General features: G+C 41.6%; 1 protein-coding gene across 6 annotated transcripts in view; it reads left to right on the top strand.

The window, feature by feature from the left end:
- NSD3 (nuclear receptor binding SET domain protein 3) overlaps nucleotides 1-14,507 on the top strand; it is a 45,818-nt gene extending 31,311 nt beyond the window's left edge. For 5 of the 6 annotated variants that reach the window (XM_080568567.1, XM_080568568.1, XM_080568569.1 and 2 more), the window contains 9 exons: nucleotides 2,291-2,447; nucleotides 3,034-3,236; nucleotides 3,694-3,806; nucleotides 4,244-4,513; nucleotides 6,285-6,401; nucleotides 7,061-7,202; nucleotides 7,782-7,888; nucleotides 8,246-8,450; nucleotides 9,305-14,507. In XM_080568567.1, the coding sequence (XP_080424693.1) occupies nucleotides 2,291-2,447; nucleotides 3,034-3,236; nucleotides 3,694-3,806; nucleotides 4,244-4,513; nucleotides 6,285-6,401; nucleotides 7,061-7,202; nucleotides 7,782-7,888; nucleotides 8,246-8,450; nucleotides 9,305-9,546 (1,556 nt within the window). In that variant the 3' untranslated portion in view covers nucleotides 9,547-14,507. Of the gene's footprint in view, nucleotides 1-2,290; nucleotides 2,448-3,033; nucleotides 3,237-3,693; nucleotides 3,807-4,243; nucleotides 4,514-6,284; nucleotides 6,402-7,060; nucleotides 7,203-7,781; nucleotides 7,889-8,245; nucleotides 8,451-9,304 lie in introns of those variants that run through there. The other variant, XR_013942230.1, reaches the window with a different exon arrangement.
- Nucleotides 14,508-14,571: the final 64 nt, after the last annotated feature.

Raw genomic sequence — 14,571 nt, 5'->3', positions numbered from 1 at the left:
AAGGAATGTGCGCTTGTCAAGCATCACTTACTGCTTTTCAGTAAACTTCACTCATTGATTATTGTGAGCGTGTTCATGTTGTTGGCAATTTTTTTTTTTATTCTAAAAGGGCTTAAAATAATTGCTGTCACTAAATTCTCCTTGAAGGAGGCTAAGTCATTTAGTACCTGGCTATTCCAGCTTCAGGGAAGCGCTTGCACGGAATAGGAAGAGGTGGCAAATAGAGCTCAGTACTGTCGCAGTTCAGGGCATACCTCGACGACGTAAAGGCAACGGCTTCTTAAATTGATTTTAGGAGCAGAAGAAGAGGGGGTGTCTGTTTCAGATCTTACGGGTAGCTGATGCCAAGCCCAAAGCAACAACCGATTTTCCAGGTCGGACGCTGGTGGGTACTGTCGCCGTTCCAGAGGAGGCCCGGAGGGGGAAGGCGGTGTGAGGTGTTGCCCGTACGTGTCTGCTGCAGCCCTTGGGCCTCGCGTTCTGCTTCCGTTCCTCGGGGACAGCCCGCGCTCCTCCCTCTCCTCCCGCGGCTGGTGCTGCTCGGGGCAGGAGCGGCAGGAGGTGCTGGGTCCTGAGGGAGGGGGGTTCTGTCCCGAGAAGAAAACCCCGCTGGCCAGGAGGGAACAGAGGAGTTCTTTGCAGGAGAGGGAGCTCGTTTCACGGCGGTGTGGTCGTGCCGTAGCATCTCAGGATGCCTTGTGGGGAGACAACGGTTGGCTCTGTAAAATGCTCAGGTGTAACATTTTATTCTTCGCAGAAATTTGATTTCCCGAGAGTGTTCAGAAATGGTGCCCCATTAACCATGCCAAAGTTAGGTTATTTTCAATGTTGATGGCTTTCAGTAGTTTCTGTAAGTCCTGAAAACAAAAATTATTTTGAGCCCTCTGCTTAGCTTGAGCAATATCTAACTAATGCATCCCGAGAGCAATTTTGTTTCTTGCTTAGCACTGAAAGTTTTATGTTTGATTTTGTTTTGATTTTTGCATCTCTTGGCATTTTACCATGTTGGATGATGCTTTGGTAATTTACATTGGGTCTGTATTTCCTCTGAAACAACATTTGCAAAAATTAATTTAAAAGTTAAAATTTTACTATGGGTTTGGGGAACTCTGGAAAGTCCATATGGTTGGATTTTACTGAATTTAGCAGAGGAAATACAGTATTGGTTGTGTAAATGATTTGTGGAATGCTTATTGCAACATTCAACTATCAATTAACGCAATGACGTATTTGAAAGTCTATAGGTGGACAAGATTTTCTGATACATGTTTGAAAGTTATCATTCGCATTTCTTTTGATACTGTGATTGAAAACTGCTTTCAATCACCTCAAATACCTCCTGGATTTTCAGTCTGGCACCCAAAAATTTGATGATTTTTTGTTGTTGTTGTTGTTCTTGCTCTTTAATTCACATACATTGAGATATATATATATATATATATTTGAATATATATATTGTATAAAATATTACAGCATGTATATTTTAACAAGTCTTATTGTACGAGTGGCTTTGTTTGCTGAGGGTGGCTTAGAGATGCGATGTGGTTCTCCACATTTAATACATCTACCAGAACATAAGCCAGCCAGAGCAACTTCCCTCCAAGTAAGTGTAAACTTCAGCCACCCTGCACTAAGATTTCCTTTGTGCGCAGAGGAAACTTTTGGGATGGGGACAGCTTGTGTGGTGTCTCATTCTTCATTATATAGCTGAATTCACGTTGCTCACAGAGGTAAATTTCTTTTTTTGGTGAAAGAAACACATTGATCATGTATTGATCATCAGAATTCTTTTATAACGCTGTTACTACAGAAAAGTATTGATCAACCTATAGGCTGTGGGTTTTATTTTTTATGCACACTAACTGATTGCTACGGGATTCAGTCATAACAATGTTGATTTAAAAAGTGTCTCTTAAAATTTGGTTGTTTGTCGTAATTAAACGTTTGGTCATCCCCAAAGAAATTAAAGCTAAGAGCACTGCTTTCCTATGTAGCGCTTCATTTGGGCATATTGCATCTACTGCCAACTTTGCTCTTGTTGAAAAAATACTATTTGCTTTTTAGTATATTGCTGATGCAGTTGAGCCACAACTTGCACACTGGAAAAGTGCGCTGCAGTCTTTTTTTAATCCAGCATTGTAGTTTTGGCTTGATCCCTTTCTTTTGCCGTATTTTTGCTGTGAAACAAACCGAGGTGTAGAATGTATGACTTAAAATTAATATCGATTGCTATGCGCAGGGGGAAGCAAATCCTTACTTCTATAAACCAAGCAGGGTTTCTTTGTTTAAGGTGGAAAACTGTTGTGCTGTGAATCGTGCCCAGCTTCCTTTCACCCTGAGTGTCTCAACATAGAAATGCCTGAAGGATGCTGGAATTGCAATGACTGTAAAGCTGGCAAGAAGCTACGTTACAAGCAGATTGTTTGGGTCAAGCTTGGAAATTACAGGCAAGTTCGCTATCTTTTTTGGTTTTTAATACTTTAGCTGCTTTTAATGTACTGTAAAGTTACAGGAAGATAACTCAAAGCAGCTCAGTCTCAGTAAACAAGAACTAGAAACATGGTAATTTGTTTACTTTGTGTCAGACATTGATGTTGCCTTTCAAATTAAATTCTCCTGCTTTTTCCAGGCACTGCTGGATACTTGATTGCACTTACGCTGGCTCTGTAGAATGCAATAGCTGTATGGAAAACCAGGGGCTGTCTTAGAGAGCCACGATGTCCTAGCTTGTGTTTGCTGTGGGTCACCTGCAGGAACACAAGCCTCTGTAGGTGATCTTAGAAATCCACTCTTGTGCCGTGTTCTCACGAGGCTTTTCCAAAATAAGGAGTAAGAACACTGAGAACGAAGGGCTGCTTGTGTTTTGCGTGGTACTTCCCAAGTATTGCCAGAAGGAGCCTCGATTGCGTAAGGGAGGAGTTCATTTCTTTGAGAAAGGAAAACTACTGTTTATTTCTGAGTCAAGCTAAGCAAATGCAGAAGCTAAGGCTGTGGCTCACAGAACTTACGTGCTTCCTTTTTTTCTGCTTTCAGGTGGTGGCCAGCAGAGATCTGCAATCCCAGGTCTGTGCCTCTCAACATACAGGGCCTCAAACATGATATCGGGGACTTCCCAGTATTTTTCTTTGGTTCACATGACTACTATTGGGTACACCAGGGCAGAGTTTTCCCTTATGTTGAAGGAGATAAAAGCTTTGCTGAGGGGCAAACTAGTATTAACAAGACCTTCAAGAAAGGTAAAATCAAACAAAGTTTATAGTGGTTTATGACAAAAATTCCACGTGTTTGTGTCTCCATCACCACTTAACCTGCATGGGAATATTATATGGCTAGTGTTCTGTGTTCACATAAAATTGCAAACATTACGTAGATCCCTTGACTGCAGATAAAGATATCTTTAAGTGCCTACTCATTGTGTATTGTTGTGGGCAAGTTCACTTCTTCCACAAACTGGGAAATGTTAAGATGGTGCTTGGGCTCTGCTGCATGGGATCATTGTTCAACATCTCAGTACCTGCTGAAAAGTATCTGATGAAATAGATTCATGATGTACTGTAATAACTCATTTTAGCTTGTATTTTTTTTATAGAGTTCTATTCCTAGCTTTAAAAAATAAAAAATGTAAATACATGTATGTATTTGATTAGCAGCAGCTGGTGCTAATTGCTTTCTATTTTGAACTCCCTTGCACAGCACTTGAAGAAGCGGCAAAGCGCTTCCAGGAGCTGAAAGCACAAAGAGAAAGTAAAGAAGCATTAGAAATTGAAAGGAATTCAAGGAAACCTCCACCTTATAAACACATTAAAGTGAGTTGGCTTCTTTCTTTCCCTTTTTTTTTTTTTTAGTATAAGTAAGCTATGTATTTAAACAACCAGTGTTTGCAACAATTCAAGCTTAGCAAAATTCAAATAAATCATTTTGCTTTTCTTTTCAAGAATCTTTAGTTCTGTCTTCTGGTACCATAAAACATTGTTTTAGCAGAGTATCAGCAAAAGAGAGAAAGATCAACTTTACCTAAGGCAGAACTTTGCTGATTGCAAGCTGCTCTCATCTCTCTTAGATACGTACTGGCTATTAAAACGTAGTTTACTTAACTCAATGTTAATATGATACAGACTGCTCTGCCTACTGAAGACCTATAGAGCCTTCTCACATCAGTTGATGATGGGCTTCAAATAAAGTTGTTCAGAATCTTTGTACGCTGTCCTCATCTTTTATTCTTTCTTTTCCCTTTGTTCTACAGTCCAACAAGGTGATAGGGAAGGTTCAGATTCAGGTAGCTGATCTGTCAGAAATCCCTCGCTGTAACTGCAAGCCATCTGATGAGAACCCCTGTGGCCTAGAGTCAGAGTGTCTGAACAGGATGCTCCAGTACGAGTGCCACCCCCAGGTGTGCCCAGCGGGAGAGCGATGTCAGAACCAGTGCTTCACCAAAAGACTCTACCCTGATGCTGAAATCATAAAAACGGATCGACGTGGATGGGGTCTCAGGACAAAACGGAACATTAAAAAGGTAGAATTACAACAAACAAAGGCTGTGATGGCCATCAGTATGGCCTAATGTGAAAACACTGCAACTTGGTGCACCTTAAGCAAACGCATATTAAAATTTCAGCACTCTCCAGTAAATGTTTTGTATTAAAAAGGCTTGAGACTTCTGTAGGTGCAGCATTAATGGTGAAATCTGTTTAGATGTTTTGACGGAAGTGTCATAACCTTGATCTTTACTCACAGAGCAAAAGTTAGCTTCAGGTGACTGTGAATTTGAATTCTGTTGGTGGAGGGGAAGAGGTGACTGTCTTGTACTTCTGGGAGGAAAGAGTGTGTGTGTGTTTTCTCACTGACTACTGGGCAAAAAGGGAGAGAGCAGTCTGGAGAAGAGTAGTCTGAATGATGGTTTCTTTTCCTGGTAAGACCACTGAAGATGATGAAATCTTGGAAGTCTTAGAGGTCTGGCAAAATAAGACACCTGTTTATTTTTCTTTCTTCTTTTCTTCCCCTCTTCCTTACTATAAGCACAGCAAATGACAATCGCAAAATACAAGGGAAGTTCAAAGAGTGGATGGAGGCGACTGGAATTGCGAGCCCCCTTCTCAAGGGCGACTTTTTCATAAGTCTTGCCTTTGCTCTTTAAGCTGTTACACAGTGACACGCTGACAGCATTTTCCTGTTAGCTGGTTGTGTGGGGGGTCCAGTTTGCAGTATTGCTCATATGGATGTCTGGAAACAAGTCAGCTCTCATCCTCCTTGGCGCTCAGCTCTGCAGCCCGGATTTATTTCAGAAGAACTCACGGGGAATTAATGAAGGCTTGAGGTGATCAGACTACACTGGACAACAAACATTAAAGGTTCTTAGAAGTTCAAGAAGGCAGAGAAGAACAATGAAGATAAGAGATTTCTGTTGATGGAAATGATGCTATTTTTCCCTGCCAGGAGGTCTTTGGATATGGATCACTCTGGTTTTCCTTTACGCTGTATCACTGAACACTGTTGCTGGGGGCACCGCTCTGTGGTTCAGGTGGGATATGTGACTGCTGGTACGGGAAAAGCAAAATACTGCGCCTGAATACCAAAGTGTGAGAATCCTCTTCTACCTGGATTGCAGTCTTGCTGTACTTCGAGGCAAGCATGAGGACGATGGGCCTGGATTTCACGTCTGCTTTAACTTACCAGACAGAGGATGGGATCTGATGGACGGATGTATGTTTGCTCTTACTCATGCAGGCTTTGTTGTTTCTGAACACGATGGCTGAGCGCACCTGGAGAGCAGAAGATGCAAGTGTGGCCACAGATGGAAAGGGACGCTTTAAGACTTCAGGACAAGTTATTTTTGTCATGTCACCCACGTCCTCAAGACTCTGCTCTAGAGAACTCTCTTGTTCTTGGTTGCCTTCTTATTTTCTTCAATTTGAATTTGCACTCATCTGAGTAGCAACAGTATCCTGGAGTTTCTCGTCCCAAGGAAACAGGCTGTAGTTTTGGTGGACTTTTAACTTGATGTAAGGATGGCACTGCACGTCTCAACAGAAACTGGCTGCTCTACCAGCCTGGAAGTTCAGCTGTGATGTTTTGCATTGGATGGGTCCCCGTGGGGTGGCATGTTTAGCTTCCAGTGTAATCAGAATGTAATCAGGAAAGCAGAGAGATTCTAAATTGATTCTTTTGCCATTAAGCAGTGTGGTTTTTAACTGTTGTACGTAGGTAGTGTTTAGGATAATCCACTCAAGAGATCCTTTGTCTTAGTAAGAAGCAATAAGCATGGATTTCTTATTTTTATTTTTCAGGGTGAATTTGTGAACGAATATGTTGGCGAGCTAATTGACGAAGAAGAGTGCAGATTGCGGATTAAACGTGCTCATGAAAACAGCGTGACCAATTTTTATATGTTAACTGTTACAAAGGTAAATATGGTTTCATTCACTATAAACTGTTTGTTTGCAGCTGAATGCAAAGTGATGGAGGAATCATCATTCTGTGTTCGACGCGCATAGCTCAATTTCTATACACGTGAGAAGGAAAGCTCGTGCGATTCGGTTCAGGCAAAAGGTTTCCAAGTCTTCTGTTTGTAGAGTGCATAATTTATGGCTTCAATTTGCATCAATTTTGATTTAGTGGTGTTAGTTTTGCGTGGAGTGGAAAAATGAATGCGTGGCCTGTTCGTAATGTCTTTGCAGAGCTCTTCAGTAAGATGTATAGTGGGATGTAGGCAACCGTTAGGGGTTCATAGCAATGTCAACTTATTTCCAGCTGGCACTTGGGTGCTGGTAGGAGGATAACATCTCTATTTTTCTCAAATAGAATGGGTAAAGAGATGAAACCTGTATCATAGGTTATTCATTCTGTGCCTATTTCACTTCCATAAGCACGAGTTTTCAGACGCTTCTGCTTAAGACTAACCCTGTAGGGAAAAGTTCCTTATTTTCATTAATTTAAAATGAGCATTTTTTTTTTCCTGCCTTAGCCACAACTAGTCACATGTCAGCAGGAAACATCTGTTTGTTTCTAAGTGTTAAGTATGATCTGTGATACCTATGATATGTCCCTCTCTCTTTATTTGAAGGATCGGATAATAGACGCTGGTCCAAAGGGGAATTATTCTCGCTTTATGAACCATAGTTGTAATCCAAACTGTGAAACACAGAAATGGACGGTGAATGGTGACATTAGAGTTGGACTATTTGCTCTTTGTGATATTCCTGCAGGTAAAAAGATGGCACTAACTTGTGTGTATGGGCTTCTCTTACCATGGCAAAATTCCTAACTTACCCAGGTTCTTTTTTCTGAAGCTACTTAATACAAGTGACGTTTATTGGAACTTCTGTCATTTGTTGGGGCGGAGACAATTATTTGAGTTCTAGTTTTAGCAGGGATCATATACCTAGTAGCTTCCAGCTTCAAACTGTTTCTGTTAAAGCTGAATACAGGGTTTGCTACTAAGTACAACGTTAATTCTGTGTTGTGTAAACACTTACAGTATTGATCCTTTCACCTGTACCTGCCTGGTCGGTAGTAGGTTTCTCTGTTAAGTGTTTTTACCTGAATTGTCATTTTAACCGAGTCTGTATGATAGCATAACAGCTGCTAGTTAAGTCTGATCTGGGTAGAATTTGCTACTTTGAAATTTTTTTTAAATCAGTGCACTATTTCAAGCTTGCCCTTTTGAAACATATTGCTGCTAATTCTCACAGACTACGAAGAGAGAAATGCTAATAAAATGTCATTGTCACAAGCCTGTCTTCCTCGATGTATGTGTGGGTGAATTGTTTTTCTTTTCATTTTAGGAATGGAGTTAACATTCAATTATAATTTGGATTGCCTTGGCAATGGTAGGACCGAATGTCATTGTGGAGCAGAAAACTGCAGTGGTTTCCTAGGAGTGCGCCCAAAGGTACGTGGATGAAAACTGAAGCTTCTTCTCCCAGGTCCAGAGATCTATTGAGAGTAGGGCAAAGAGAGGCTTTTGTTTTATTTAACTTCTTACTTTAGTCTATGTAATACTTTCCTCCCTTGAAAGTGTCCAGAGACTTCAGTTGTGAAACGTAGAGCTGCTGTCTCTAGGTTAAAGTTAATTTACCAGGTGGTTACTTCAAATTTATGTGAATGTGCATTCCTGGCTCTTAAAGCTTAAAAACTTATTTGAGCAAACTTAAACATAATTTGTGCAAATAACAAGCCAAAGTTGATTAAATTTATTTTAATGCAAGAGATTTATAAAGTGACTGCTGTTATCTTTTGTAATTGCTAGACAGCATTTGCAACAGCAAATGAAGAGAAGGTGAAGAATGCAAAATTAAAGCAGAAGAAACGGAAAATAAAAACAGAACAGAAGCAGATGCATGAAGACAACTGCTTCCAGTGTGGAGACGGGGGAGAACTGGTTATGTGTGATAAAAAGGACTGTCCCAAAGCATACCACCTCCTATGCCTTAACCTGACTCAACCACCTTTTGGTAAGAGCTTTCATATAGATTCCTTTTCCTTCCTTCAGTAAGACAATGTTTGAGCTGAACCATAGCATCCATTTACACTAAAACCAGCGTATTTGCTTTTGGAGTACCACCTGTTTCTAGAAATATATTGAGTAGCAGTGTTCCTGAATGGGAACCTGCGGAGAAGAGGCATTGTAATGCTTTCTAACATTCTTCTTGATGTTTCTGTTCCTTGGATAACTTTCTTTCTTTTATTTTAATTGAAATGCAGGCATCATCTTGATGTGCCAAGCTTGTCAAGCACAATTGCCTGATAGTTCAAACTGTTGACAATACTGAGCACAACATATTAGGGCTCAATCAGAAAATGTATTTAAATTATCTGTGGTATCCTGATGCACGTATCTTCCATTTGGCTGTTTCTATGTTAAGGCATAGCTTTTTGTAGCCAGGGTTCAAATTATTCAGTAACACAACATCTTAATCCAATTGCGAGATTTTGTAGAAATCCTTATCTCTCTAATCTTCCTGATCCCAAAGCCTTCAGTGAAAATCATTGGAAGTCCAGATTAGTCTACGATTGAATTAAGCAGAAGGCTGCCATAAGCAAAGCTGAATATGTCACGTGCCTTTTTGCCGTATTAGAAGCGTTCCCCAAAACAGCTTATTGGCTGGAGAAAGAAGTGACGGCATCTTATCACCGGAGCAACCTGAGTGAGAGTTTTCAGTGTGGGGTTTTGTTGTTGTTGTTTTTCTGAACTTTCCTTGCATTCATCTGAACAGTTACTACATGGAATAAGGACTGAAGCCCAGTGCTGTCCCTAAAATGCACTAATTTCAGCCTCCTGTCTCTCTCTTCTCCCTTCCACCCTCAGGAAAGTGGGAATGTCCGTGGCATCAGTGTGACATCTGTAGCAATCCTGCAGTTTCATTCTGTGAGTTTTGCCCTCATTCGTTCTGTAAAGATCATGAGAAGGGAGCCTTGGTGGCGTCAGCTTTGGATGGCCGTCTCTGCTGCTCCACACATGACCCCAAATCTCCTGTGGCACCTGAGTACTGGAACAAGATAAAATGCAAATTGGAACTTCAGAATCCTGTAGAAGAAGCAAAGGAATAAATTTGGTTAGAAAACAAGGGAGAGAAGATGGGCAAATAAGTGATGAACTTGAAGAGACTGCTACGACGCATTCAGTCTTTATCATCGGAGCCGTCTTGTGTGAACTGGGAATGGGACCATTTAATCTCAACAACAGGAGCAGGCAGTGGCGTTTGTTTTTTTATTGTTTGGTCTTTCTTTTACCCTTGAATGTGCTACAGCAGCTCTTACTGTTGGAAAACAGAAGTGTCTCGGCCTTCTAAAGAAAAAAGTAGACCTTTTGACAGTGAAAAGAATATTCTGTTTAAAATACGTTCTTTGAGTGTAGAAAGCAAAGCATAGCAACATATTTATTTATTTAATTTTTAAAGGGTGTTGAAGATCTGGTTTTGATCAGTCAACGTGTCTTTAAAAACAGCAAAGCCAATGTAACTTTTATGTCTAGTTTATGGAAAGAATAAACCCTCCTCACTCTGTGTAACATTCAGATACCGTAAAGGCGAATGTGGGTTTCAGACCAGGTGACGGTGAAATGCCTCCATTCCAGTACTTATTTTTAAAGGCATTTTGAGAAGGTAGGTTATGTATCATGTTAACTTGTGAATATTATTGTAAAGCTTTTCCTATGAGAAATCAGGTGTATGATTCTTTGGAAGTGCTTGTAGCACAAGATCTAATATTTTAAGGGAAGAAATCATGGTTCCTTGCTTGAGAGCTATAATGGGTGGTGTCTGCAGACAGGTGGAATTTCAGAAAGAGCTTAATTTCACAATGGTTATTTCTTTATCCTGCCTAATTTGGAAAACCTTCCTAGTTAGGGGAGCGTCCTGGCCTTGGTCACGCACTGCAGCACACGCAGACCTGAAGCCTGAATCCTGCACTCTCTTTGGCTTCTTTAGGTGAAGGATTGTTCTGTGAGTATGTATTTGCGATCTGCCAAGTCTGCACTAATTTCATGGCAGTTGCATTTCTGTGAATCTCTATTGCCTTCTTTTCAGACACCCTTTAGCTTTAAAGGAAATTTGAGTGCTTAAGGAATCCAGCCCATATTCACGGGCTTTTTGATTGAACATTTAGGGTTTTTACTTCTGGGGAGAGAGAGCTTTTAACTTTAATGTTCGTTGCTATTGGAGCTGAGAAGGATGTTAGTCCCCTACAGCACCTCTTCGGTGCGCAGGGTATTTGCCCTTTCTAGGTAATGGGATGTATTCAGAGCAGCCAACTTCAGCCTCGTGAGTTGTATTTCTTTTGTTGATCTGTAGAGGGACGGACGGGCTGCTTCAGTGAGGCTTTTGAAGTGGCTTAGGTAGGCTCCTGCTCCAGATTTTGCTTTGGAAACCTGTCCTATCCTGCAATCCTTGCACAAGGAGCTTAGGGGGATTAGTGTCCCCAGGCTGAAGTTAGTCTTTGGCCAATCTCCTCCCCTAGCCTGCAGTCTTAAAGCCCTGTGCGTCTGCCCTGGTATGGTTACAGCATCCTTTTGGTTTGTACGCTGATACTGGCCAACTTCAGGGTCTCTTTTTGCTAATGGGTGTTGAAAATAACCCTGAATGAAAAGAATTAGTGTTAAGTGTTGCTGGTATCTGGCTAAATTAAGCCTTTGAATTAATTCTCAAGAACCCTCTCTCTGGAAAAGTGCTCGCATAAGCCTAAGGAACATGGTGACTTCTCAGCTCAAGAAAGCAGTAGGCTGGAAAAGTTCATGTGGGATTTTGGAACATGCCTTGCTTCTGGCTGGTGACCTTCTCATTCTCAAATTTATGTGCAGGGGAAAAATTGTGTGCAATTGTAAAATTACAAAATACACTACAGTCTCTTTAAGCAGCTGCTGTGCCATTTAGCTGATCTGGCAGTTCATCTTCAGAACAGCCTGCAGATGCCTTTCCTACAGACTCGAGGGTGTCTTGGGGGCAAAACTGTGCAGATATTTCTTGGGTCAACTTATGGTACAGAAGGCTAATGGGAGATACAAAGCACTTCGTCTAGTGGTCCATACTACAGTGAATGTCTGAAACACTAATCTTGCTTGAAAGCAGTGCTATTTTTTGGTATTTTTTACAAAAAAAAAAATTTACAAGAAGGATTTTATTTTTCTTAACATTTTGTGTGACAAATGTCTCTTTTTAAGCTCTTACTGGGGGTGTTTAACCTTTCAGAAATTCCAAACATAGCTCTTGCTACGATGTCTGTAAGGCCTGATGTGTTTACTTTATGTTATTTATTAGGCTTGGTAACGTTCAAATGATTTTCTCTTGGGAAGTCAGAGCATTCTGAATATTGCAGATATGATGTAGTGTGAGTGTACCTACGTGCTTCTCTAGTTCTGTGTCCGTGGCAGCTTTCCGGCTGGAGGAGATGGCGCGGTGGTGCCAGGACGCCTTCACAACCGTGTGAAGCAGCAGAGAGCAGGCAGCAGTTAGTGAGCGTTAGCTGCCACGTGAGACGGATTGCTGTGACGAGCCGGTATGCTGAATAGCACAGAACATGTGAAGGTTTGCAAAAGGCTTTTAAAAATTTCTGAAATGCTGTGAATTGAGGCCTGCTGCTACTCTTGTGCCATGCCACTTGATGTCTTGGTTAACTTTGTTTTCAAACTTCTTACAGGTGCTCCTTTTTCCACCAAAAAATAATAATAGCCAACAGGTGGGCTTGAACTCAAAAGGGAAAACAGGAGATTGGTTTATAAGCTTGTACAATTTATGAACAAAAAGTCTGAACTGGATTTCACACTGCTGGAGTTAAGGTGAACCTTTCAAAAATCTTTAGGATTGAGATGAGCAAAGTCGAATCTTCTGTTCCGAACTCCGTTGTTCCTTAGCTGGAACACCCAATCACACTTTTCCCTTACTTTTGTCTTAAATTTTGAGGTAGTACCGTGCTTCTGGTGAACACCTGTCTCTAGATCAGTAGCCTGTGCTCTCTGTATAGTATGCAGTATCTGAGCTGCTCTGCAAAGTTAACGGGATTTTGTTGTTTACTGGAGCTTTTACTCTACAGTACGCACCTTAGCACAGTGCAGATGCTCTGCAGACCATGGCCAAACGGTGCAATGGCTAGTTACTACAGTTCTATAAATACATGGTGCAAGCATTAGTTATCGTAGTTTTCCAATTATTAGTATAGATTTGTCTTATCGATAGACTGTAAGAATTGAAGGCATTTGCAGCTCAGGAAGGATGACATTAAAGGCAATTTTTGGGCAAATTACCTTCTCTGGTCACCACCATGGTCTTAGAGAATCTGTTAGAATGGAGTAATAGGGCTGGAATGTTAATTTTGGCCTTTCTTCTAAAAACTTGTTATCTTAATTTCAGGATAGAATGGGAAAGACACAATTACTAGACGTAATTAACAATGAGCATAAAATCTGTATATATTGAAACTTTACAGAAATATTTGGGTGGGGTGGGGGAGGAGGGTGGGAGGGGGATGTCCAACGCTGGTACGAAGTAGTCACTTTAACATTGAAACCTCTGCCTCATTGAATTCAGGGTTTAATGTACTTGAAGCTCTGCAGTTCCTTATACAGCTTTTTTTTTTTTTTTAATTTATACACGACTTTTTTGTATACTACATTGAAAATGTCTTTAACTTTCCTGCAGTTACTTTCTGCTCCCAGTGTACAGTGAATCTATGGCAAACGGGAGAGTTTTTCAGAGCAGATGTCTCAGACCTGTGTGTTCAGGACGTGCAGTGCATGAGACATGGCAACCCTTGGGTAACGCTGTCCGTTTGCTTTCAGTTTTACATCAGCTTCCCCCCGCCATTATCTTTGTGTAGCAAAACCATTTGCACTTACGATACACTCCTATATGTTGGATGTATTCACAACGTTGTTCTGAGAAAAAAGAAAAAAGAAAAAAAAAAAATCCCTATTCTGTTCTATTCCTGAGCGGCGAGCTCAGGTCCTTGCTGCCCCGTGAGGGGCTCTCACTGCTCGGGAGTGGGGAATCGTGAAGCTGGAAGGCCAGCTGCGCTTGGCGCAGGAGACTTTGGTAATTAATGGGCAAACAAAAAGGGAAATCACACAGGAATTTGCCAAAGCCATTCACCCACCCGCTGTTTCTCCTGCGGTACTGAGTGCACGGGGGCCTTCCGTGCGCGGCCCTCGCAGGCACCTCGCACGGCCTCGCGCCGGGTGCTTTGGGGACTCCTCGGTCACTTTGCTTTGTAAACGGACTGGATGAAAGAGCTTCACGTTCCTTGGTCGGACTGTATCTCACTCTGGTGTCGCTTTTCCTTTTTAACCCGATCATGTTGCCACAGGACGCGGTGCTAGGTGCCGTTAGCTGCCTGGCCCCGAGGGCTGCGGTGGGTGCACAACGCAGACACCTGCAGGCTCCGTCTCCATTTCCATGTACTATCTGTAACGATGACCTTTGTAGAGTCGTTATTTCTGTAGACTTTGTTTATCTGTACCAAACTTTGTAGATTCTGTGAAATGTTATTTTAACGAAATCACTTGAGTCTTTACTAGCAGCGCATCACTATTCACTGAAGTCAATAGTAAGAGTTTTTGGAAGCTGACTAGAAGCTCTCGACACTAACGAAGTAGTGTTCAATTTCCCTGGCGATGTTCCACTGGGGCATTACTGTATTATGACTTGATGTTGCCGCATAGACTTTGAGATATACGATATTTTGGGGGGTTTTGTTGTTCGGCCTACGTTCTCTTGCATAGTGTGAAACCTGTAAAGCTTGGTTAACCTGTACATAGATAGCTTACTGTCCACTAGGTATAGCGTACTTAGAATTGCCTGTAATATTTTAGCTTCTTACTGAATGTGTGTGATGGTAGGACCATATAATTTTTGTACATTCTATTTACTGAGATGTTGCCTTTTTTTATTTTACAAATACTTTGGAATTCGGATGTGGTTTTTGCTTCCGTGAGGGTTCATTTGGAAAGGTTTTTAACGACATTCCACTGATCTGAAATTTTGCTTGGGGTTGACTTCAATAAATCGTTCTGAATGTTCCAAGGCCCGGCCGCTTCCCGATGCGGGGGGGGGACCGGGAGGGGACCGGGGGGGGACCGGGGCGGGC

The sequence above is a fragment of the Anser brachyrhynchus genome, assembly GCF_964034855.1.
Source record: "Anser brachyrhynchus genome assembly, chromosome: 26".
Classification (NCBI taxonomy): Eukaryota; Metazoa; Chordata; class Aves; order Anseriformes; family Anatidae; genus Anser; species Anser brachyrhynchus.
The sequence above is the reverse complement of the archived record's forward strand: the minus strand, read 5'-3'. Positions and strand labels throughout refer to the sequence as shown.